Here is a 26,298-nt window from a genome sequence, read left to right on the forward strand (position 1 = left end):
CCAGGAAAAACTGACGCATCTCCCCCCCCCAGCCCCATCCCGGGCCGTGCCTCAGTTCCCCTCCAACGTCACGTGGCCCTCCCCCAACCCAAATCAGGCCGCAGAGTCTGAAATGCATACGTGTTCCCCAACCCAAATGTGCTTGGGACATTTTTAAGGACAAGTAAATGCGCTTGCACCGTTAGTGGGGGTGGGACTGGTTTAAAATTTAACCGCTCCGGGAAAAAATGATTTTCTCCTAGCATTAGGGCCGTCGGATCGGCTCGCCCCTCTTGTGTGGAGAGAACCAGGGCTTGTTGGGGTTCTCGGGACTAAAGGGATCTCCCGGGCAAGGATTTGAAGCAGTTAAGCGTGTCCCCCCGCAACTTTCTGCTAAAGGATAAGGAGCTCCAGGAGGAAACTAAGGCTCACCAGTACCCAGAAAGGGGAGCCGCATCCTTCAATATTGCCTTCCGTCTTGTTAGCCCAAATGTTTGCCGTTAAACAGGCCTGGGTGATCAAAACATTTTGAAAGTTTTGTTGCAGGGAACTTCAAACAAATCTGCAGAGGCTCGGGCAAGCCACGCTTCCAGCTATTGGCAGCAGATAAGCGTATTTTCCCAATATTAAAATGTAAACTTGTCCATGCTGGGAATCCAGGCTCTCCCTCTGTGAGCCGCCTTTAGCTCTCATTCTGGGGAATCAATTTATCAATGGCATTTATTGGGCGCTTACTACCTAGCTTTCTTGGGTGGACACTCCTGAGGGAGAAAATTATACTTTGCCCTGGTGATCTTGAGTAGGCGCTTATTAGATACCAAGCGGTGTACTAAACTCTGGGGCAGTAGTAATAATGGTGGTATTTGTTAAGCACTTACTATGTGCCAAGCACTGTATTAAGTGCTGTGGTAGATACAAGATAATCAGGTCCCACATGGGGCTCACCGTCCCATTTTGCAGATAAGGGAACCGAGGCACAGGGAAGTGAAGTCGTCTGCCCAAGGCCACACAGCAGACAAATGGTAGAACTGGGATTAGAACCCAGGTCCTCAGATTCCCAGGCCCATGCTCTTTTCAGTAGGCCACATTGCTTCCACAAGTTTCAGAGGAAAACATGAAAGAAGGTGCCCAGAGGTAGCAATAATTATAATAATATTAATAATAATGAAAAACATAGTAAGCACTTAACAAATACCTTAAAAGGGGACTTAGAGTATAATAATAATGCTATAATTATTATTATACAGCAGCGTGTATTATACAGCAGCGTGGCTCAGTGGAAAGAGCACGGGCTTTGGAGTCAGAGGTCATGGATTTGAATCCCGACTCCACCACATGTCTGCTGTGTGATCTTGGGCAACTCACTTAACTTCTCTGTGCCTCAGTTCCCTCCTCTGTAAAATGGGGATTAAGACTGTGAGCCCCACGTGGGACAACCTGATCACCCTGTATCCTCCCCAGTGCTTAGAACAGTGCTTTGCACATAATAAGCACTTAACAAATGTCAATTATTATTATTATTATTATTATTATAATAATGAAAAACATAGTAGGCACTTAACAAATTGATGGCTGTTAACTTGTTTTGATGTCTGTCTCCCCGCCTCTAGACTGTAAGTCTGTTGTGGGCAGGGATTGCCTCTCTTTATTTCTGTATTGTACTTTCCAAGTGCTTAGTAATAACAGTGATGGTATTTGTGAAGCGCTTACTCTGTGCCAAGCACTGTTCTAAGCGCTGGGGAGGATACCAGGTGATCAGGTTGTCCCACGTGGGGCTCACAGTCTTAATCCCCATTTTACAGATGAGGGAACTGAGGCCCAGGGAAGTGAAGTGGCTTGCCCAAAGTCACACAGCTGCCGAGTGGCAGAGCTGGGATTTGAACCCATGACCTGCGACTCCCAAGGCTGTGCTCTTTCCACTGAGCCGCACTGCTGCTGTAGTACAGTGCTCGGCGCACAGTAAGCCATCATTAAATGCAACTGAAGGACAAAATGAATGAACAAATACCATTAAAGGGGCCTTAGAGTAAACTCGGTAGGCCCCGAAACTCACACCCCAAGACTCTGTTTCTCACTCCAGCAGGTCCTTGGTTGAGACCATTGCTTTTTGGCCCAATCAGTCGTATTTATTGAGCGCTTACTGTGTGCAGAGCACTGTACTAAGCGCTTAAGGCCCAAAGATCCATTGAGGTCGTGAAGGAGAATAATTGTCCAGCCCCAAACCCCTGAGACCCCAGAGCTGTGCTTTTCCCAGGCCTGGCACCCGGAGCGAAGCCCACCAGAAGACGCTTTCGTTCTCCGTCACACTAACCTCTCATTTCCCATTTTCTTGCCCTGCAGCCCACGGATGAGATTTTCCTTCATCGTGTTTTCCTCCCAAGCGACTATCATTTTGCCGTTGACCGGTAGCAGGTACGTGTCTTATCCTTTGCCCCGGACTTTGACCGGAGATATCATCATCAATCGTATTTATTGAGCGCTTACTATGTGCAGAGCACTGTACTAAGCACTTGGGAAGTACAAATTGGCAACATATAGAGACAGTCACTACCCAACGGTGGGCTCACAGTTTAAAAGTGGGCTCACAGTCTCGGGTATGGGCGGAGGGCTTGGAGCTTTTAAGAATTCTCAAGCCACTCAAGGGAATCGAGCCAAAGTAATAGGCCGGGATCTCGGGAATACCGTGGACATGCTGGGATTTTGTTTTTCTCTGGACCCAGACCTGCGTTGGTTGAAACGGTGAAACGTTGCCGAATTAGGGAGAGCTGGCGTGTTAATGTCATCATCAGTGGTATTTATGGAGCGCTGACTGTTGAGAAGCAGCGTAGCTCAGTGGAAAGAGCCCGGGCTTTGGAGTCAGAGGTCATGGGTTCGAATCCCAGCTCCACCACGTGTCTGTTGGGTGACCTCGGGCAAGTCACTTCACTTCTCGGAGCCTCAGTTACCTCATCTGTAAAATGGGGATGATAACTGTGAGCCCCACGTGGGACAGCCTGATCACCTTGTATCCCCCCAGCGCTTAGAACAGTGCTTTGCACATAGTAAGCGCTTAATAAATGCCCCGCCAAAAAAAGCACTGTACCAAGTGCTTGGGAGAGTAGGGCGTGGCTTAGTGGAAAGAGCACGGACTTGGGAGTCAGAGGTCGTGGGTTCTAATCCTGGCTCTGCCGCTTGTCACTTGTGTGACTTTGGGCAAGTCACTTAGTTACCTCATCTGTAAAATGGGGATTAAGACTCTGAGCTCCACGTGGGACAACCTGATTGCCTTGTATCTACTCCAGCACTTAGAATAGTGCTTGACACATAGTAAGCACTTAACAAATACCATCGTTATTATATTATTATCAAGGCAGGGAATGTGTCTGTTTAGTGTTGTATTCTCCCAAACGCTTGGCACTGAGAGAGAAGCAGCGTGGCTAGAGAGAGGCAGCGTGGCTCAGTGGAAAGAGCACGGGCTTTGGAGTCAGAGGTCATGGGTTCAAATCCCGCCTCTGCCAATTGTCAGCTGTGTGACTTTGGGCAAGTCATTTCACTTCTCTGGGCCTCAGTTACCTCATCTGTAAAATGGGGATTAAGACTCAGAGCTCCACGTGGGACAACCTGCTTGCCTTGTATCTACTCCAGCGCTTAGAATAGTGCTTGACACATAGTAAGCACTTAACAAATACCATCGTTATTATTATTATCATCAAGGCAGGGAATGTGTCTGTTTAGTGTTGTACTCTGCCAAACGCTTGGTACTGAGAGAGAAGCAGCGTGGCTAGAGAGAGGCAGCGTGGCTCAGTGGAAAGAGCACGGGCTTTGGAGTCAGAGGTCATGGGTTCAAATCCCGGCTCTGCCAATTGTCAGCTGTGTGACTTTGGGTAAGTCATTTCACTTCTCTGAGCCTCAGTTACCTCATCTGGAAAATGGGGATTAAGACTGTGAGCCCCCCGTGGGACAACCTGATCACCTTGTAACCTCCCCAGCGCTTAGAACAGTGCTTTGCACACAGTAAGCGCTTAATAAATGCCATTATTATTATTATTATACTGAGTTCTGCGCACAGTAAGCACTCAAATACGACCGAATAAATGAATGAAAACCGTTGGTAGACACGTTCCCTGCCCACGGCGAACTTTCAGTTTGAGGCTGAAAGCTCAAGAAGAGAGAGCGGAAAGCCAAAGTCTGATTAAACACAGATGGAGGGGATGGCTTTTGTCAGAACCAGTTGGAGTCTTCCTGACTTGGGAGTCAAACAGAAATTAGCCCCCAGACCAGGATGTTTTAGCACGGGACTCATTAGCTGGTTCCGGCAGCATCCGTGCCAAATGGGAATTTACTGTGTCCTAAAAGAGCCGTCACTCTGGAGGAGGGGAGAGTAAGGCCGCAGAGCTGACGGTGAACAGGGAGCTCTGACCTGCAGAGGAAATGAAAGAATCAACAGGAAATCTGAATGGTAAATCAGCATTTCCTCCAGTTGCACACAAAGAGTATTTCCCTGACTACCAGTAGTCAGAGAAATCAGTTATTTTAAATAAATTTTTGTTCTGTGACAAAGCTTTGAAAAGGTGTCTTGGTTCTGAATTCAGAAAAAATGAAGTCTCCCAGAGAATCTTGCCATAGTATGCTTCATAATAATAATAATAATAATAATAATAATAATAATAATAATAATAATAATAGTGGTGTTGAATGCTTACTAGATACCTAGCACTGTGGTAAGCACAGGTGTAGATACAATACAGTCGGATTGGACACAGTCCCTGTCCCACACAGGGCTGTCCATCTAATAGAGGTTAGGGGAGACAGCGTATATTCAATCCCCATTTTGCAAGTGAGGAAACCGAGGAGCGGAGAAGTTAAGCGATTCGCAGAGCGGGCAAGGGACAGAGCTGGGATTAGAACCCAGATCTCTTGCCCCAAAGTTCTCCACTAGAGCACACCACTGCTCTTTTAGAGCATTTTACAGGAAATAAAGCAGTTTCTGATCAGCTTTCTGAACGAGATGGAAGCATTCCTCTTTGCAGGTCTCTGAAGGCTCCTCTTGGCTGGATCTATGAACCCTCAGCTGACTCTTTGACCACTAACAACATCAGTCTTTTCTTGTTCCTCTGTGTCATTTTATGAATCACACTCTGTTCATTGGTGGCACGTTGAATTGCTTAACGCTTTTCCCCACCGCAGAGTTTGTTTTTCTTTTCCTTTTTCTCGAAGAAACCCATACCTTCCTGTGTGCCCACTGATTTCCTAGAGGTGGTTTCCCACCCCTCTGGCAGCTTCTTCCTTTTTTGGAAATATGTCTCCATGTTCTTCAGAAAAGAAGAACTGGAACAAATGATTCACAAGGTCCTTTAGTGCGGCGGACGTTTCTTGTGGTCTTGTTGAATGCCCCAGGCTTTTAGTAGAGTGTATTCCAGGCAGTAGGTGCTCAGTAAGTGCCACCACCATTTCTACCCTAAGGGTGTTTCTCTGCCCCCAGCCAAATAGTAGAAGACAACACGGATGAGGCCTGTTGCCTCACTTTCTTGCATGTCGTCATGTCAGGAAGTTGCAACTACTGTTTTGCTGTGTGTTGCTAAAGATGTTCAGTGACAGTGCAAGACCAGTGGATCACTTCTGTGAAAGGACTGCATCAGTGGTTGTGTTAGCATGCAATCCCGGCATCTTTGCTTAACTTTCCTGCTCCATCTCCTCACCACGCCGTCCCCCTGGCCTGGACTTCTCTCCCTCCACAGTTTTCCCCATCATCAAAGTCCCACCTCCTCCAACCAGTATTCCCTGATTCATTTCCCTCCCCTATCTCATATCCCTCCAGCCAACTGGCACTTAGGAATTTATCTACACCCTCCTTAGCACTCATATATATGGGTCCCCTCAACTTATTTATTTTGAACCTCTCTAGTTGTAAATACCTGTATGGTTGTCTTATTATTTTACTTGTACATATCTGTTCTATTTATTTTATTTTGTTAATATGTTTGGTTTTGTTCTCTGTCTCCCCCTTCTAGACTGTGAGCCCGCTGTTGGGTAGGGACCGTCTCTATATGTTGCCAACTTGGACTTCCCAAGCGCTTAGTACAGTGCTCTGCACACAGTAAGCGCTCAATAAATACGATTGAATGAATATTCAGGTGGATTAACCAAACAGCAGGGAAGCTTCCTGGGAACCCTGAATGGGAGAAATGGGTGTGTAAGCAAGCATGTCTCTGCGCCATTGATTGCCCTGTGTGGTAGTGAGCCTCTATGTGGGACAATCTAATGACCTTGTATCTACCCCAGCGCTATAAACAGTCCTTGGCATATAGTAAGCGCTTAACAAATACCATAATTATTATTATTGGTACACTCCAGCAGGCTGGTGGGCCCCTGTGGGGGCTTTTCCCCAGAAGGGGCTGCACTCTTTTCTGTTTGGGAGCTCTTTACTGGGAGTTTGGGACCAACTATTCCCTGCTTCAGGAAGCTCCCGGGGCCTCCCTCGGGAGGATCCGGATCAGGAATAAATTATTTATTTATGTGAATGTCTGTCTCCCTGCCTCGAATGTAAACTCCTTGAGGGCAGGGACCGTCTCTGCCAGCTCTGTTGCACTGTACTCTCTGAAGGGCTTAGTACAGCGATCTGCCCGAAGTAAGTGCTCAGTTAATGAGTGATGGATTAATTAATTGATTGAGGAAGTTCGCCTTGCTTGGGGAGGGATGAGCCCAGAAAGATAACATCTTTCTCACATCCTCCTCTGCCTCTCCACAACTCACTCTTCCGCATCAGCGCTTGGTTGGCTCCTTCTGCGGTCTACAGCCAGTCAGCCAATTGTATTTATTGAGCGCTTACTGTGTAAAGAGAACTGTACTAAGCACTCGAGAGAGTACAGTAATAAACAAGACACATTCCCTGCCCACAGTGAGCTTACAGTCTAGAGAAAAGGTGATTGAGAACCAAATCAGGATACAATTCCCGATTTACTGTTGGAAAAGCCTGGATCAGACTGGTGTTCTTTGGCTGCTGGTATTATCTCTCTGGGACAGGGCCATTTGGGAAGGCAATTTTGACCGTGGACGAATCCTGGAGTGTGGACTGCTGGAATTCCAGGCCTTAGCTTTATCAGGCAAATGGGTACGCACACAGCTGAGGGTGAGGAAAGTTAAGTTCGCTGGCCTTGGGCTGGATTTTTTTTATGGTTTTTGTTAGGCATTTACTCTGTGCCAGACATTGTACTAAGCACTGGGGAAAATACAAGATGACAGGTTGGACACATCATCATCATCATCAATCGTATTTATTGAGCGCTTACTATGTGCAGAGCACTGTACTAAGCGCTTGGGAAGTACAAATTGGCAACATATAGAGACAGTCCCTAGCCAACAGTGGGCTCACAGTCTAAAAGGGGGAGACAGAGAACAAAACCAAACATACTAACAAAATAAAATAAATAGAATAGATATGTACAAATAAATAAATAAATAGAGTAAAAATATGTACAAACATATATACAATACATATATACAATATACAATATACAATACATATATACATATATATACATATATATATATACACATATATACAATACACAGTCCCTGTCCCACGTGGGGCTCGGAGTCTTAATCCTCATTTTATAGGGAACTGTAAAGAGGGAAGTGAAGTGACTTGACCACTTAGTAGACAAGTGGTGGAGCCCGGATTAGGACCCAGTTCCTTCTGATTCCCAGGCCCGTGCTCTATAAATTAGACCACACTGCTCAATGCAGAGGATGCTTTAAGGCAGAATTCCTGTTCCACTCCTCAAACCACCCCCTCCCAGAATTGACCCGGATGGTTTTGAGCCTGGGTCTGTGTTCTCTGGCCCAGTTTGGTGGGGCAGGAGGTTTAAGGGGTGAAGAGATGAACTTTCACAATAGCTTTCTTGCTGTTGAGTCCGGCTTATATGATCTAGACTGGAGCCTTTAGGCTTCTGATTTGAAACCATAGGTATATCTGCTACTAGAGATTCTCAAAGAATAAACAACTCTGGGTTCTGACTGGAATCCTAACAGCAACAATAATAATAATTCTGGTATTTGTTAAGTGCTTTCTATGTGCCAGGCACTGTAATAAGCACTGGGGTGGATACGAGCAAATCAGGTCTAGTTAGACGTGGTCCCTCTCCCATGTGGGTATCACCGTCGTAATCCCCATTTCACAGATGGGGTAACTGAGGAGAGAAGTGATTTGCTGCCCAAGGTCACACAATAGGCAAGTGGCAGAGCCGGGATTAAAAAGAAATGGAGAGCAGTGACTCTTGATTATCCAGGGGCTGATGAGTCAGTTTGTGGATTATCCTGGTCTTCTGGTTTCTCCTTCTTCTCCTCTTGCCTGTCTTCCATTTCAGTTCTCGGCGGGATTCGGGGACAGGGCCTGGGAAAGTCAAGGAGGATGATGCTCAAAAAACCCCATTTTGCTGCTTTTGGGTTGGTTGACAAGACTTTGTGGGGCAGTTGAGACCTTTGGCTAAAATTGATATTTTTCTGTATTAACTGATTCCATTTACCTGTGCTGTCCCTGTGCCCGGCTTTCATGGGGAGAAGAAAGTTGGCTCTTCTACAGAACTTGTTCTCCTCTAGTCTGGTACTTCCCAGGTATTTTGAACAAGTAGAGGTTGTGGTAAGGCGGTCGGTATCACAGATACCGCACCCTCTGCTCCTCTGCTGCTAATCTCCTCACCGTACTTCGTTCTCGCCTGTCCCGCCATCGACCCCCGGCCCACGACATCCCCCGGGCCTGGAATGCCCTCCCTCTGCCCATCCGCCAAGCTAGCTCTCTTCCTCCCTTCAAGGCCCTACTGAGAGCTCACCTCCTCCAGGAGGCCTTCCCAGACTGAGCCCTTTCCTTCCTCTCCCCCTCGTCCCCCTCTCCATCCCCCCATCTTACCTCCTTCCCTTCCCCACAGCACCTGTATATATGTATATATGTTTGTACATATTTATTACTCTATTTATTTATTTTACTTGTACATATCTATTCTATTTATTTTATTTTGTTAGTATGTTTGGTTTTGTTCTCTGTCTCCCCCTTTTAGACTGTGAGCCCACTGTTGGGTAGGGACTGTCTCTACATGTTGCCAACTTGTACTTCCCAAGCGCTTAGTACAGTGCTCTGCACACAGTAAGCGCTCAATAAATACAATCGATGATGATGAGGAAGAAAGTGTCAGTCCTTTCCTAGAGAAGGGCCTCTTTATTTTGGGCAAAGAGGTGGGAGGAGGGGCTGGCTGGGAGCCCAGGGAGGGCTGAAGTGCTCATTTGTTGGGAAATGGAAAACCTCTGGGGTCAGGGAGCAGATGGGCGTGGAGGAGGGGAATTGTCAATGCTCCTGGCATGAGGGAAGCAACATGGTCTAGTGGATAGAGCACTGTCTTGGGAGTCGGAAAGATCTGGGTTCTAATGCCGGCTCCACCACTTCATAATAATAATAATTTTGGTATTTAAGCGCTTACTATGTGCCAAGCACTGTTCTAAGCACTGGGGGAGATACAAGGTAATCAGGTGGTCCCACCTGGGGCTCACAGCCTTAATCCCCATCTTCCTGGTGAGGTAACTGAGGCACAGAGAGGTGAAGTGACTTGTCCAAAGTCACGCAGCTGATAAGTGGCAGGGCCGGGATTAGAACCCATGACCTCTGACTCCCAAGCCTGGGCTCTTTCCACTGAGCCACAATGCTTTTCTGATCGCACTTGTATGCTGTGTGATCTTGGGCAAGTCACTTAATTTCTCTGTGCCTCCGTGACTTCATCTGTAAAATGGGGATTAAGACTGTTAGCCCCATTTGGGACAGGGAAAGTGTCCAACCTGATTACCTTATATCTACCCCGGAGCTTAGCACAGTGCTTGACATATAGTAAGCACTTAGCAAATACCATCATCACCATCATCATCAATTGTAATAATGATGATTATGGTCTGTGTTAAGCACTTACCATACCCAGAATAATTAATGGGATATTTGTCAAGCACTTTCTATGTGCTAAGCATGAGATGGATACATTTAGCTTGGGCACGATCCCTTATGAGACACAGTCTAAGAGAGAGGGAGAACAGGTAATTAATCCCTATTTCACAGATGTCAAGATAAATTAAGCGTTTGGCCAAAGTCACACAGCAGGCAAATGGCAGAACCGGGATTGGAACCCAAGTCTTTTGACTCCTGCTCTTGTGCTCTTCCCTCCAGTACACACTGCTTTCAGGGAAAAGGGGAAGGGGTCCTAGGTGAATCCCGAGAAGCTAAGGGGGGGTAATACATTGGGAAAGTTGAAACTGCATAATTCATTCATTCATTCAATCGTATATATTGAGCACTTACTGTGTGCAGAGCACTGTACTAAGCGCTTGGGAAGTCCAAGTTGGCAACATCTAGAGACGGTCCCTACCCAACAGCGGGCTCACGGTCTAGAAGGGGGAGACAAGACAACAAAACAAAACATATTAACAAAATAAGATAAATAGAATAGCAAATATGTACAAGTAAAATAAATACAGTAATAAATATTCATTCAATCGTATTTATTGAGCTCTTACTGTGTGCAGAGCACTGTACTAAGCGCTTGGGAAGTACCAGTCGGCAATATCTAGAGACGGATAATGCTAGAAGTAGCATCCCTGAGCCCTGGCCGAGATCGATCCATCAATCGGTGGTATTTATTGAGTGCTTACTCTGTGCAGAGCACTGTACTCAGTAAATTCTTGGGAAGGTACCATGCAGTAGAGTCGGTAGACATGATCCCTTTTCATTCATTCATTCATTCATTGAGCACTTACTGTGTGCAGAGCACTGTACTAAGCACTTGGGAAAGTACAGCACAACCATAAACAGTGACATTCCCTGCTCACAACGAGCTCAAAGTCTACAGTCGGGGAGACAGACGTCAATACAAATAAATAAAATGACAGATATATACATAAGCACCGTGGGGCAGGGAGAGGGGAAGAGCAAACGGCGCAACTCGGGGTGCCGCAGAAGGGAATGGGAGATGAGGAAAAGTGGGACTTAATCTGGGAAGGCCTCTTGGAGGAGATGGGTCTTCAGTGAGGCTTTGAAGTGGGAGAGGGTGGTTGTGTATCAAATTAGAGGAGGATGGGTGGTCCAGACCAGAGGCAGAACGTGCTCTGCACACAGTAAGTGCTCAATAAATATGATTGATTGATTGATTGATTGACGTGGGGTAGGGATTGGCGGCGAGACAGGCAAGATGGAGGCACAGTGAGAAGGTGAGCACTAGAGAAGCAAAGTGTACGGGCTGGATTCTAGAAGAGAATAATAATAATAATAACTATGTGTAAAGCCCTGTTCTAAGCGCTGTGGAGGCTACAAGGTGAGCAGATTGTCCCACGGGGGGCTCACAGTCAATCCCCATTTTACAGATGAGGTAACTGAGGCCCAGAGAAGTGAAGTGACTTGCCCAAAGTCACACAGCTGACAATTGGCGGAGCCGGGATTTGAACCCATGACCACTGACTCCAAAGCCTGGGCTCTTTCCACTGAGCCACGCTGCTTCTGAGAGAAGTGACGTGAGGTAGGAGGGGGCAAGATGGTGGAGTGATCCCTGCCCACAGGTGCTTACTATGTGTCAAACACTGTTCTAAATGCTTGGGTAGTTACAAGTTAATTAGGTTGGACACAGTCTCTGTCCCGCATGGGGTTCACAGCCTATATCATAGTGATAGCCATAGTAGTAATCATTCATATTTGTTAAGTGCTTACTATGTGCCAAGCACTATTCTAAGCACTGGTGAAGAGACAAGGTGATCAGGTTGGACACGGTCCCTGCCCCACATGGGGCTCACCATCTTAATCCCCATTTTACAGATGAGGTAACTGAGGCACAGAGGAGGGACGTGATTTGCCCAAGTGGCAGAGCCGGGATTCAAACCCATGTCCTCTGACTCCTAGGCCTTTGCTCTTAAATGAGGCACAGAGAAATTAAGTGACTTGCCCAAGGTCACCAAGCAAGCCGTCGGCAGAGCTGGGTTGAGAACCCAAGTCCGCTGACTAGTAGGCCTATGCTCTTTCCACTAAGCCCTGTAAAATGGGGATGAAGACTGTGAGCCCCCCGAGGGACAACCTGATCACCTTGTAACCTCCCCAGCGCTTAGAACAGTGCTTTGCACATAGTAAGCACTTAATAAATGCCATTATTATTATTAGTAAGCCGTGCTGCTTCTCGTGGCTTTGTTCGAGAGGCTCTGTGGGGATGGGTTAGGATTGCTCAAGTGGCATCTTCAGGTAGCTTGTCTAGCTGATGGAGTCAAAAGGGCCAAGGAGCCCTCTTTGGACCCAGATTCAGATCCAAATGAACAAAAATCTCCAGTGGTTGCCTGTCAACCTAAAAATCAAGCAAAAACTCCTCACTCTCGGCTTCAAGGCTGTCCATCCCCTCGCCCCCTCCTACCTCACCTCCCTTCTCTCCTTCTCCAGCCCAGCCCTTACACCCTCCGCTCCTCGGCCACCGCTCACCTCCTCACTGTATCTGTAAAATGGAGATTAAGATTGTGAGCCCCACATGGGACAACCTGATCACCTTGTATCCTCCCCCGCGCTTAGAACAGTGCTTTGCACATAGTAAGTGCTTAACAAATACCAAAGTTGTTATTATTATCCCACAGGGATGGTCCGGGTTGTCCGAACTCGTGCAAACAGCCTTCAGCGGGTCGGCATAAACGACCACAGAAAAAACTCGCCGGGAGCGAGAGAGAGAGGCTGCTGTCTTTGAGCCTGCACAGAACAGTGCGTTTGTGGTTCAAACAAAGGGAACTTGATTTTGCCCGGGAAACTCGGCTTGAAGCCAAGCCTCTGGTGACCTGACCCCTTCGGAGTCAGAGCCTGGGCTGCTCTGAACTCCTCCATCCAGGCCACAGCTGCAGGCTGAACAGTCCTCTGCGGTCACCGGGAGTAGCTGTGGGGGTGGGCGGGAATATTGGGAGCGGGATTGGGGTCCCCTAGCCCTGGGAAGACAGGATCCGGACACGGAAAAACATGGAGACACTCTCGGCCTGCGTTTGAGGGTCACCGTGGCTACTCCTGTCGGCCATGAGGAGCCTCCGAGCGCTCGCACCCCCAAACTTTGCCTCCGTCCCTCTTTTTTTTATGGTATTTGTTAAGTGTTTACTATGTGTTTTTTTGGTTAAATGTTTAATTAGCGTTCTACGCGCTAAGTGAATTAAACACATTCCCTGCCCACAAAGCGTTTACAGTCTAGAGGGGGAGATGGATAGTAATGTAACTGAGCTCCCGCATTTCCTCTGTTCCTCCTCTCCTCCCTATGTCCCTACTCCCTCCCTCTGCTCTACCCTCTTCCCCACAGCACTTGTGTAAATTTGTACATATTTATTACTCTATTTTATTAATGACGTGTATATATCTATAATTCTATTTATCTATTTTGATGGTATTGACGCCAGTCTACTTGTTTTGTTTTGTCGTCTGTCTCCCCCTTCTAGACTATAAGCCCGTTGTTGGGGAGGGATTGTCTCTGTTGCTGAATTGTACTTTCCAAGTGCTTAGTACAGTGCTGTGCACACAGTAAGCGCTCAATTCATTCATTCATTCATTCAATTGTATTTATTGAGTGCTTAATGTGTGCAGAGCACTGTACTAAGTGCTTGGGAAGTACAAGTCAGTAACATATAGAGACTGTCCCTACCCAACAATGGGCTAATAAACGTGAATGAATGGGCCGGGAACATGTCTGTTGATTGTTGTAGTGTACTCCCCCAAACACTTAGTACAGTGTTCTGCATACAGTAAGTGCTCAAAAGCAGTGTGGCTCAGTGGAAAGAGCACGGGCCTTGGAGTCAGAGGTCATGGGTTCAAATCCCAGCTCTGCCAATTGTCAGCAGTGTGACTTTGGGCAAGTCATTTAACTTCTCTGTGCCTCAGTTACCTCATCGGTAAAATGGGGATGAAGACTGTAAGCCCCCTGTGGGACAACCTGATCACCTTGTAACCTCCCCAGTGCTTAGAACAGTGCTTTGCACATAGTAAGCACTTAATAAATGCCATTGTATAAAATACAGTTGAATGAATTGAATGAAGCAGCGTGGTGTAACTTCTCTGTGACTCAGTTACCTCATCTATAAAATGGGAATTAAGACTGTGAGCCCCCTGTGGAATAACCTGATCACCTTGTAACCTCCCCAGTGCTTAGAACAGTGCTTTTAGACTGTGAGCCCACTGTTGGGTAGGGACTGTCTCTATATGTTGCCAATTTGTACTTCCCAAGTGCTTAGTACAGTGCTCTGCACATAGGAAGTGCTCAATAAATATGATTGATTGATTGATTGCACATAGTAAGCAGTTAATAAATGTCATTATATAAAATACAGTTGAATGAATTGAATGAAGCAGCGTGGTGTAGAGCACAGGCCAGGGAATCAGAAGTTCCTGGGTTTTCACCCCAGCTCCGCCACTTGTGTGACCTCGGGCAAGTCACTTCACTTCTCTGGGCCTCAGTTCCCTCATCTGTAAAATGGGGATGAAGACTGTGAGCCCTTTGCGGGACAGGGACTGTGTCCAACCCAATTTGCTTGTCCTCAGTACTGTGCCTGGCATACAGTAAACGCTCAACAAATACCATAATAATAATTATTATTATTACATAAGTTTCCTTCGTGACTGGATGCAGGTCTTGGCTATTTGTAGCTGAAAGCAGCCAAAGCCCTTCATCTGGATGTCACAGTGACACCGCTGTTTCACGAGAACCAAATGGTCTCCAGAAGAGAGAACAGGGCCCCGATAGATGTGCTTGGTTTTGGATCTTTTCACCGGAAAACTTGGCTCTGGCCCCCACTGCTCACAGGACAAGCTCCAGGCCAAGAGCTGGCCTCGGTTAACTGTTCCTGAGCTGTGTGTAGCCCCCAAATCTGTTGCATATGGAACTCTTCACCACTCTTTTCTTCTCAATCTGTTGTCCCACCTATAAGCAATCAATCAGTCGTATTTTTTGGATGCAGAGCACTGTACTAAGCGCTTGGGAGAGTACAGTATAACAGAGTTGATAGACGCGTTCCTTGCCCACAGCGTGGCTCTGTGGAAAGAGCCCGGGCTTTGGAGTCAGAGGTCATGGGTTGAAATCCCGGCTCCGCCAATTGTCAGCTGTGTGACTTCGGGCAGGTCACTTCACTTCTCTGTGCCTGTGAGCCCGCTGTTGGGTAGGGACTGTCTCTATATGTTGCCAACTTGTACTTCCCAGGCGCTTAGTACAGTGCTCTGCACACAGTAAGCGCTCAATAAATACGATTGAATGAATGAATGAATAAAATGGGGATGAAGACTGTGAGCCCCCCGTGGGACAACCTGATCACCTTGTAACCTCCCCGGCGCTTAGAACAGTGCTTTGCACATAGTAAGCGCATAATAAATGCCATCATTATTATTATTATCGAGCTTGCAGTCTAGATGGGGAGACAGACATTAATATAAAGAAATAAATTAGGGATAGGTATATGAGGGTTGTCGGGGCTGAGGGAGGGGTGAATTCATTCAGTCGTATTGATTGAGCGCTTACTGTGTGCAGAGCACTATACGAAGTGCTTGGAAAGTACAATTCAGCAACAAATAGAGGCAATCCCTGCCCACAGAGGGCTCACAGAAGATGCAAATCCAAGGGCCAGGGTGGAATCCAAGTCCAAGAATAGGCTTGTAATAGTTACCCCTGGTCCATGACTTGCCCGTCTTGGTAGTCCAGAGTTGAGAGGGGACCTTTCAATGACGGGATCCTGGCCGATGTGGGTTAAATGGAAGAGCCAATCAATCAATCAATCGTATTTATTGGGCGCTCACTGTGTGCAGAGCACTGTACTAAGCACTTGGGAAGTACAAGTTGGCAAAATCTGACTGAAAGTCGACTTGAAAGCCTGACTCTGTGGGTGTGTTTCATCTGCGTTCCTTGAGGGTAAGCTGGCTGGCGGTGATTTGTGGTGTGTTTCTTGTGTGCCCTTTGTGGATTCATTTCGTGGGTCCATTTTGCTGCTCACACTCATGGAGTGGAGGCCCGTTCCACTTTCTATTTGTTAGTACTTTTTTTTTAACTTCTGAGTTTGTGTTTATCCATGTTGCCTTTTATTCTGATGTTTTCCAATTGTTCACAGAAATGAAATAAACAAGGGCCTCACAGATCTAAAACAAGTCCAACCGGCAGGAGAGACGTACATACACTTAGGAATACAAAAGGTAAGTTTATTTTCTTCTTGTTACGTTGGGAGGGGTTGGCTATTGTTTAATCGTGGTCTAGTGGATAGCGCATGGACGTGGAAGTCAGAGGACCTGGATTCTAATCCCGGCTCTGCCGCTTGTCTGCTGTATGACCTTGGGCAAGTCACCTAATTTCTCTGGGCTCCAGTTTCCCTAAATGTACAATGACGATTCAATATCTGTTCTCCTTCCTACTTACAATGTGAGCCCCATGTTGTCTTCTGTGTGACCTTGGGAAAGTCACTTAATTTCTCTGGGCCTCAGTTTCCCTAAGTGTAGAGTGAGGATTCCATATCTGTTCTCCTACGTACAAAGAGGGTTTGATATCTGTTCTCTTCGTACATTGAGGATTCAGTGTCTATTCTCCTTTGTACCTACAACGTGAGCCCCATGTTGTCCTCTGTGTGACGTCGGGAAAGTTACTTAATTTCTCTGGGCCTCAGTTTCCCTAACTGTACAATGAGGATTCAATATCTGTTCTTTTTTCATACAATGTGAGCCCCGTGTTGGACCTGATGATCTTGTATCTACCCCAGAGCCTAGTAGAGTGCTCGGCACACAGTAAGTGCTTAACAAGTACCATTATTGATATTATCATGATCTGACAACAAGTATCTGTCCCAAAGCACACAGGATTTTACTTCTGTCTTGTCAGATTTTTCATTTCTGACAGCCTCAGTTCTGGACAGTTTCTAAGAAGCAGAGTGGCTCAGTGCAAAAGAGCCCGGGCTTTGGAGTCAGAGGTCATGGGTTCAAATCCCGGCTCTGCCAATTGTCAGCTGTGTGACTTCGGGCAAGTCACTTAACTTCTCTGGGCCTCAGTTCCCTCATCTGTCAAATGGGGATTAAGACTGTGAGCCCCCCCGTGGGACAACCTGATCACCTTGTAACCTCCCCAGCGCTTAGAACAGTGCTTTGCACATAGTAAGAGCTTAATTCATTCATTCATTCAATCGTATTTATTGAGCGCTTACTGTGTGCAGAGCACTGTACTAAGCGCTTGGGAAGTACAAGTTGGCAACATATAGAGACAGTCCCTACCCAACAGTGGGCTCACAGTGTAGAAGGACTGCCATTATATATGTATATATATATAACCTGTATATATGTATATACCTGTATATATGTATATATGTTTGTACATTTTTTTTTACTCTATGTATTTATTTATTTAATTTATTTGTACGTATCTATTCTATTTATTTTATTTTGTTAGTATGTTTGGTTTTGTTCTCTGTCTCCCCCTTTTAGACTGTGAGCCCACTGTTGGGTAGGGACTGTCTCTATATGTTGCCAATTTGTACTTCCCAAGCGCTTAGTACAGTGCTCTGCACATAGTAAGCGCTCAATAAATACGATTGATGATGATGATGATGATTATAAATAAATAAATGCCATTATTACTATTTATTAAGAAGGCATTGTTGGAACAGCTTAAACTCCATTTGAACAGTGCCCGGCTGTCCTTCCATTATTCCAGCGGATAATGAAATCCAGTGTTCCTAACCACTGCTGGCTGTCACTTTTCATCATGCCTGAGTAGACCAGAATGGCGAGTTTTGGTTCAATATTGAAAGGAAGACTCCAACGCAGGCAGGGCTCCGTGGACCGTGTCAAATTTCCCAATTCAGCTGGAGGATCGCGGGCCGGTCACGCCTCTTCTCGATTTCAGGCAAATGAACAAATTCAAAACGCGGGAGGGCCGAAGACCTCCAGCGTGGTGATCGCCCTGACGGACGGTAAACTGGACGGGATGGTGCCGTTGCTTGCGGAGAAAATGGTGAGTGGGGAACCGAGGCTCGGTGGGGTTGGGAGGTGGGGGGTGGGCGAGTGCGGGAGCGGGGGCATGGGCCACCGTGGGTGGAAGCCTGTATTCTCATCAGTATGTCCCTTCTTCCTGTCTTTTCGGGCCAGGCGGCTGAATCCAGAAGCTTGGGAGCCCGAGTTTATTGTGTCGGGGTTCTTGATTTTGAACAAGAGCAGGTGGGTGTCCTATCCTTTTTTTTTTTTTTTCTAATGGCATTTATTAAGCGCTTACTATGTGCAAAGCACTGTTCTAAGCGCTGGGGAGTTACAAGGTGATCAGGTTGTCCCACGGGGGGCTCACAGTCTTAATCCCCATTTTCCAGATGAGGTAACTGAGGCCCAGAGAAGTGAAGTGACTTGCCCAAAGTCACACGGCTGACGATTGGCGGAGCCGGGATTTGAACCCATGACCTCTGACTCCAAAGCCCGTGTTCTTTCCACTGAGCCAAGCTAGATTATGCTTCCTAGAGAAGCAGCGTGGCTCAGTGGAAAGAGCCCGGGCTTTGGAGTCAGAGGTCATGGGTTTGAATCCCAGCTCCGCCACGCGCCTGCTGCGTGACCTTGGGCAAGTCATTTAACTTCTCTGTGCCTCAGTTACCTCATCTGTAAAATGGGGATTACGACTGTGAGCCCCCCATGGGACAACCTGATCACCTTGTATCCCCCCCAGCGCTTTGAACAGTGCTTTGCACATAGGAAGTGCTTAACAACTGCCTTAAAAAAAAAAGAGCACGGGCTTGGGAGTCAGAGGTCATGGGTTCTAATCTCGGCTCCGCCACTTGTCAGCTGTGTGACCTTGGGCAAGTTGTTTCACAGCTCTTTGCCTCAGTTCCCTCACCTGTAAAATAGACATTAAGACTGTGAGCCCCACATGGGACAATCTGATTTCCTTGTATCCCCCCAGCGCTTAGAACAGTGTTTTGCACATAGTAGGCGCTTAACAAATACCATTATTATTATTATTATATTTGTAATTTATTTATTCATATTCATTCATTCATTCATTCATTGAGAAGCAGCGTGGCTCAGTGGAAAGAGCCCGGGCTTTGGAGTCAGAGGTCATGGGTTCAAATCCCGGCTCCGCCAACTGTCAGCTGTGTGACTTTGGGCAAGTCACTTCACTTCTGTAGGCCTCAGTTCCCTCATCTGTAAAATGGGGGTGAAGACTGTGAGCCCGTGTGGGACAACCTGATCACCTTCTAATCTCCCCAGCGCTTAGAACAGTGCTTTGCACATAGTAAGTGCTTAATAAATGCCATTATTATTATTATTATTAATTCATTCAATTGTATTTATTGAGCGCTTACTGTGTGCAGAGCACTGTACTAAGCGCTTGGGAAGTACAAGTTGGCACCATATAGAGATGGTCCCTACCCAACAGCAGGCTCACAGTCTAGAAGGGGGAGACATAATTATTATCTCTAATAATTATGATAATTGAGGCCGTTTTTCATCAATCAATCAATGGTATTTATTGAGCAGTTATTCTTTGCCAAGCACTATACCAAGTGCTAGGGTAGATACAAGATGATTAAGTCCAACAGGCCCAGTGCCACTTGGGACATGCAGTCTAAGTAAGAGGGAAGACAGGTGTTCAATCCCCATTTCACAGGAGAAGATATTGAGGGCTAGGGAAGTTAAGTGACTTGCCTAAGGTCACAAAGCAGGCAATTGCAGGATTATTCATTCATTCATTCAATCGTATTTAATGAGCGCTTACTGTGTGCAGAGCACTGTACTAAACGCTTGGGAAGTACAAGTTGGCAACATATAGAGACGGTCCCTATCCAACAGCAGGCTCACAGTCTAGAAGGGGGAGACAGACAACAAAACAAAACATATTAACAAAATAAAATAAATAGAATAAGTGTGTACAAATAAAATAAATAAATAAATAGAGTAATAAATCCATACAAACATATATACATATATACAGGTGGATTTTCATTTACTATGTGCAAAACACTGTTCTGAGTGCTGGGGGGAAACAAGGTGATCCGGTTGTCCCACGTGCGGCTCACAGTCTTAATCCCCGTTTTACAGATGAGGTAACTGAGGCTCAGAGAAGTTAAGTGACTTGCCCAAGGTCACACAGCAGAAATGTGGCAGAGCTGGGATTCGAACCCATGACCTCTGACTCCAAAGCCCATGCTCTTTCCACTAAGCCAGGCTGCTTAGAAAGAGAGGGAATGAAATAGGGAATGGTCAGACTCTCCCAGCCCCTGGAAGGATCTAGACCAGTTTGGGAAATCAGTGGGGATCCTGAGGAAGTGTGTTTGCTAGTTTGCCCACCTGTATCCCAGGTGAGCGTGGCCTAGTGGATAGAGTTTGGGCCTCGGAGTCTGAAGGACCTAATTTCTCATCCTGTCTCTGCCACTTGTCTGCTGCGTGACCCCAGACAAGTCACTTTACTTCTCTGGGCCTCAGTTCCCTCATCTGTAAAATGGGGATTAAGACTGTGAGCCCAATATGGGACAGGAACTGCGTCCAACCCGATTAGCTTGTATCAATCCCAGTGCTTAGTTCAGTGTCTGGCATATAGTAAGCGCTTAACAAATACCACAATTAAGGTTTCCTCAGGGGTGGCTTCCCATGCTGGCCATTTCCCCACAGTGATGACATCGGTTCCCCCGCCCGCCGAGACTCCCTGCTTCTTCACATTCCAGTTGGAAAGTTGGCCTAGCTTTGCCTTTTGTCCTTGGAATCAGGAACTGATTGTTTTCTCCAAGTCTTCCATGGAAATCCAGTGCAGTGGGACTGGCTAGAGTGACCCTGGGTGGGCTGACCTGATGGTGCATTGCTGGGGTCAGAGCGCCATGTTTCAAAATGATCCGGGAACGGTGAAGATTCCCCGTCCTTCCTCTCAAAATCTCTCTCTCTTTCCTCTCTAAAGCTGGAAAAAATCGCAGATTCCAAAGACCAAGTCTTCCCCGTCACTGGAGGATTCCAAGCCCTGAAAGGAATAATCAATTCCGTAAGTATCCCGTGGAAGGCGGAGATGTGTCCGAGAGATGTCAGAGGACCGTGATGCTAGGTTCAGGGTTGTACCCAACCTGCCAGGGAGACGGTGGTTGAGGGTTTGGCAGTCGCCTCTACCTATATCAATCAATCAGTGGTATTTATTGAGCACCTACTGTGTGCAGAGCACTGTACTAAGCATTTGGGAAAGTGCGACATAACAGAATTGGTGGACGGTTTCCCTGCTCCAAACAAGCTTATAGTCTAGAGGGGAATGCAGGCATTAATGTAAATAAATAAATGACGGACATGTACGTAAGAGCTGTGGGGCTGAGGGAGGGGGGAATAAAGGGAGCAAATCCCTGTGCAAGGGCGATGCAGAATGGTGTGGAAGAACGGGAAATGAGGGCTTAGTCAGGGAAGGCCTCCTGGAAGATTGAATGAGTGCAATTGTAGGCCACAGAATGGAATATCTCGGAGAATTCAACTGCAGCACACAAATGGGTGCTCTCCCATTTGGTAAATTACGCGTGTGTATTGTACTCTCATTTGCTTAGTAACGACTAGGGGACGTCTTTTTCACCGAGTGATACGCAGTAGTTGAGATGATATGTCGGTTAAGTTCTTACGGAGCCATTGGCTTTGGAAAACCAATGCATTTGGGGCCAAGTATCTTAGTGGAAGGAGGTATGAAGCAGTAATTGGCACCCGCCTTTCAGACTTGTTGTTCCCATCTCTCTCAAGTTCTTGGGAAGCTTTGGGGATTTTATGGGTGACGGCATGGAACAAGGATTGGACTGGGAATGGGCTGTTTTCCTCCCCACATCCGTAATGCAGCATAGTGGATAGAGATTGGGCCTGGGAGTTAGAAGGACCTGAGTTCTAATGCCAACCTTACTACATGTCTGCTGTGTGGCCCTGGCCAAGTCATTTCATTTCTCCAGGCCTCAATTCCTGCATCTGTACAATGGAGATTAAGACTGGGAGCCCCGTGTGGGACAAGGACTGTGTCCAACCTGATTGCTTGTATCTACACCGACGCTTAGAACAGTGCTTGACACACTGTAAGTGCTTAACAAATATCATTATTGTGATTATTATTATTGTCATTGGGCTCAAAGTCTAAGAAAGAGGGAAAATGGCATTGAATCCCCATTTTACAGATGAGGAAACTGAGGCACAGGAAGTTAAGTGACTTTTCTAGAGCCACAGTCATTCATTCATTCATTCAGTTGTATTTATTGAGCGCTTAACACACCAGGCCACTAGCAGAGCAGGGAATAGAATCCAGGTATTCTGACTCCCAGTCTTGCACTCTTTCCATTAGGCCACGCTGCTTCTTGCTTCCCACCGCTTGCTTTCCTGGAAGTTGACAGTTCATAAACAGGCGATGAAATTAGGTTTGTTTGTAAGCATCGGTTTTATGGTTCTGACCATTACAGAGCCTCAGAAATGCTCAAAAACCAGAGGGAAGTGAAAAACAGGGAGTCTTAAGAAACGAAAACAGCAGAAAGAAAGTCCCGAAGAAACTGAGCAGGACTGAATTCTGTGAAATAACAGCGAAAAAATGGAAACATCCCCAATTAAGAACAGCTGGCATTTTATGGATTTCGCAAGTTTTTCTGGACTTCTTTAGCTGATTCAGCTAGCCACTTAGGTATTCTGTTTTGATATTACATATTCATTCATTTATTCATTCAATCGTATTTATTGAGTGCTTACTGTGTGCAGAGCACTGGACTAAGCGCTTGGGAAGTCCAAGTTGGCAACATATCGAGATGGTCCCTACCCAACAGTGGGCTCACAGTCTAGAAGGGGGTGATAGAGAACAAAACAAAACATATTAACAAATTAATAAAATAAATAGAATAAATATGTACAAATAAAATAGAGTAATAAATACATACAAACATATATACATATATACAGGTGCTGTGGGGAGGGGAAGGAGGTAAGGTGGGGGGGATGGGGAGGGAGAGGAGGAGGAGAGGAAGGAGGGAGCTCAGTCTGGGAAGGCGTAATATATATAATATATACATATACATATAATACATATAATGAATGATTTCAGTCAAGCCTCCAAGAGAAGTGCCTAGCTCTTCTTCTCCCTGGTAAATGCTCAGTTCAGTAGCAGAGAGGACATTGCATTATCAGTCGGTCGATCAGTGCTATTTACTGAGTGTTTACTGTGTGCAGAAGCAGCATGGCTCAGTTGAAAGAGCCCGGGCTTTGGAGTCAGAGGTCATGGGTTCAAATGCCAGCTCTGCCAACTGTCAGCTGTGTGACTTTGGGCAAGTCACTTAACTTCTCTGTGCCTCAGTTACCTCATCTGTAAAATGGAGATTAAAACTGTGAGCCCCCCGTGGGACAACCTGATCACCTTGTCACCTCCCCAGTGCTTAGAACAGTGCTTTGCACATAGCAAGCGCATAATAAATCCCATCATTATTGTTATTATGATGATGCTTACTGTGTGCAGAGCACTGTACTAAGCGCTTGGAAATAAAGCAACAAATAGAGATGATCCCAACCCAACAACGGGCTCACAGTCTAGAAGGGGGGAGACAGGCAACAAAACAAAGCAAGTAGACAGGCATCAATAGCATCAGTATAACTAAATATAATTAGAGGTATATACACATCATTAATAAAATAAATAGAATAATAAATACGTACGTATATGCACAAGTGCTGTGGGGTGGGGAGGGGTAGTGGGGGTGATGGGGAGGGGAGGCGGCACAGAGGACAAGGGGGGCTCAGTCTGGGAAGGCCTCTTGGAGGAGGTGAGCTTTCAGTTGGGTGATGGTAACGATAATGGCAGTAGTGAAGCCAATGATGATGATAATAATGGCATTTATTAAGTGCTTACTATGTGCAAAGCACTGTTCTAAGTGCTGGGGAGGTTACAAGGTGATCAGGTTGTCCCACGGAGGGCTCACAGTCTTAGTCCCCATTTTACAGATAAGGTAACTGAGGCCCAGAGAAGTTAAGTGACTTGCCCAAAGTCACAGAACTGACAATCGGCGGAGCTGGGATTTGAACTCATGATCTCTGACTCCAAAGCCCAAGCTCTTTCCGCTGAGCCACGCTGCTTCTCTGATGATGATGGTGGTAGGGGTGGGGGACATTTTATTTTATTTTGTTAGTATGTTTGGTTTTGTTGTCTGTCTCCCCCTTTTAGACTGTGAGCCCACTGTTGGGTAGGGACTGTCTCTATATGTTGCTAACTTGTACTTCCCAAGCGCTTAGTCCAGTGCTCTGCACACAGTAAGCGCTCAATAAATACAATTGATTGATTGACATGCTGATAATGGCAGTGGTAGTCAAGATGATGATGGTAATGGTGGGAGTGGGGATGATGATCATGGCGGTGGCGGTGATGTGATGGAGCCTCTCCTGATCCTAAGACTTCCAGGCTAAGAGCCTGTATGGAAGCATTGGTTCACTCCGGCACCGTGCTGCGGGCAGTTCGGCCGCGAATGGGCAAAACCTGTACCACACTGGGACGAGGTGATGCCTTCTTCCCCTCGGAGGTCCTGTTGGCGAACCTTAAGCTCCCCGCGCTGCTTAGCATTCTTGAAAGAACAAAGCAAGCTGGTGGACTCTTAGCTAGATGGTGCACGGCAGGTGCCGTTATCCCAGTTGACTACTTCGTTGTGGACCTCTTCCCGTAAGTCCCCTCATTTTATAGGGGGGGAAAAAGCCCGTTCTGACTAGCAAGTGCGATTGCCAGCCTGAAAATGTTTGTTCTGGCTCTTATTCACAAACAGAAAGGGAAAACAGTAATTGCTCAACATGATTTTACTCACCCAAACTGCTCCCCTCTGGTGAGGGTGGGTTTGTTCAAACTCTGTCTCGTCCCTGCCCGCCGTCTGTCTCGCCTCCTCACTCAACTTGTGAGGAGGTGAGGGCTACCCCACTCTCGCCTATCCAACCCTCTGCACCATCCCACTGTGAGGGAAACAGATGCTAAGGAGCTCTGGGTTTGGGTCTTTGGAGGGGTCATCCTTTAATAATAATAATAATGATGGTATTTGTTAAGCACTTACTATGTGCAAAGCACTGGGGGGGGATACAAGGTGATGAGATTGTCCCATGTGGGACTCACAGTCTTAATCCCCATTTTACAGATGAGGTAACTGAGGCTCAGAGAAGTTAAGTGACTTGCCCAAGGTCACACGGCAGACATGTGAGATCCTTTAGGTTTGATCTGGCTGGCGGAGGGGAAGAGTGATCAGGCAGCAATCAATCAATCAATCATATTTATTGAGTGCTTACTGTGTGCAGAGCACTGTACTAAGTGCTTGGGAAGTCCAAGTTGGCAACATGTAGAGACAGTCCCTACCCAAAAGTGGGCTCACAGTCTAGAAGGGGGAGACAGAGAACAAAACCTAACATATTAACAAAATAAAATAAATAGATATGTACAAGTAAAATAAATCAATCAATAAATAGAGTAATAAATATGTACAAACATATATACATATATACAGGTGCTGTGGGGAAGGGAAGGAGGTAAGACGGAGATGGAGAGGGGGACGAGGGGGAGAGGAAGGAGGGGCTCAGTCTGGGAAGGCTTCCTGGAGGAGGTGAGCTCTCAGTAGGGCCTTGAAGGGAGGAAGAGAGCCTAATAAAATAATAATGGATTTGTTAAGCGCTTACTATTTGCCAAGCACTGTTCTAAGCGCTGGGGTAGATACAAGGTGATCAGGTTGTCCCATGTGGGGCTCACAGTCTTAATCCCTATTTTACAGATGAGGGAACTGAGGCACAGAGAAATTAAGTGGCTTGCCCAAGGCCAAACAGCAGACAAGTGGTGGAGCTGGGATTGGTACCTAGGTCCTCTGACTCTCAAGCCCGTGCTCTTTCCACTAAGCCACGCTGCTTCTCTGCCTGGGTTCTAATCCTGTGTGCTGTGTGACCTCGGGCAAGTCACTTCTCTGTGCCTCAGTTCCCTCATCTGTAAAACGGGGATTAAAACTGTGAGCCCCATGTGGGACGTTGATTGGGTCCAACCTGATTTGCTTGTATCTACCCCAGTGCCTGGTGCATAGTAGGCACTTAACAAATACCATTAAAAGAAAAGGGGGTTTTGCCCAGACTGAGCCCCCTCCTTCCTTTCCCCCTCCTCCCCCTCCCCATCCCCCTGGCCTTACCTCCTTCCCTACACCACAGCACCTGTACATATGTATATATTTTAGTATGTATTTATTACTCTATTTTACTTGTGCATATTTATTCCATTTATTTTATTTTGTTAATATGTTTTATTTTGTTGTCTGTCCTTCTAGACTGTGAGCCCACTGTTGGGTAGGGACCATCTCTATATCTTGCCAACTTGTACTTCCCAAGCGCTT

At 46.5% G+C, this 26,298-nt stretch overlaps 1 protein-coding gene across 1 annotated transcript in view; it reads left to right on the plus strand.

The window, feature by feature from the left end:
* The window catches only part of ANTXR2 (ANTXR cell adhesion molecule 2), a 168,109-nt gene that overhangs the window by 2,300 nt on the left and 139,511 nt on the right, over positions 1–26,298 (plus strand). Inside the window, exons 3-7 of the mRNA XM_038759122.1 lie at positions 2,320–2,391; positions 16,075–16,156; positions 17,850–17,957; positions 18,092–18,160; positions 20,877–20,957. Coding sequence (XP_038615050.1) covers positions 2,320–2,391; positions 16,075–16,156; positions 17,850–17,957; positions 18,092–18,160; positions 20,877–20,957 — 412 coding nt within the window. The remainder of the gene's footprint in view (positions 1–2,319; positions 2,392–16,074; positions 16,157–17,849; positions 17,958–18,091; positions 18,161–20,876; positions 20,958–26,298) is intronic.

The sequence above is a fragment of the Tachyglossus aculeatus genome, chromosome 17, assembly GCF_015852505.1.
Source record: "Tachyglossus aculeatus isolate mTacAcu1 chromosome 17, mTacAcu1.pri, whole genome shotgun sequence".
NCBI lineage: Eukaryota > Metazoa > Chordata > Mammalia > Monotremata > Tachyglossidae > Tachyglossus > Tachyglossus aculeatus.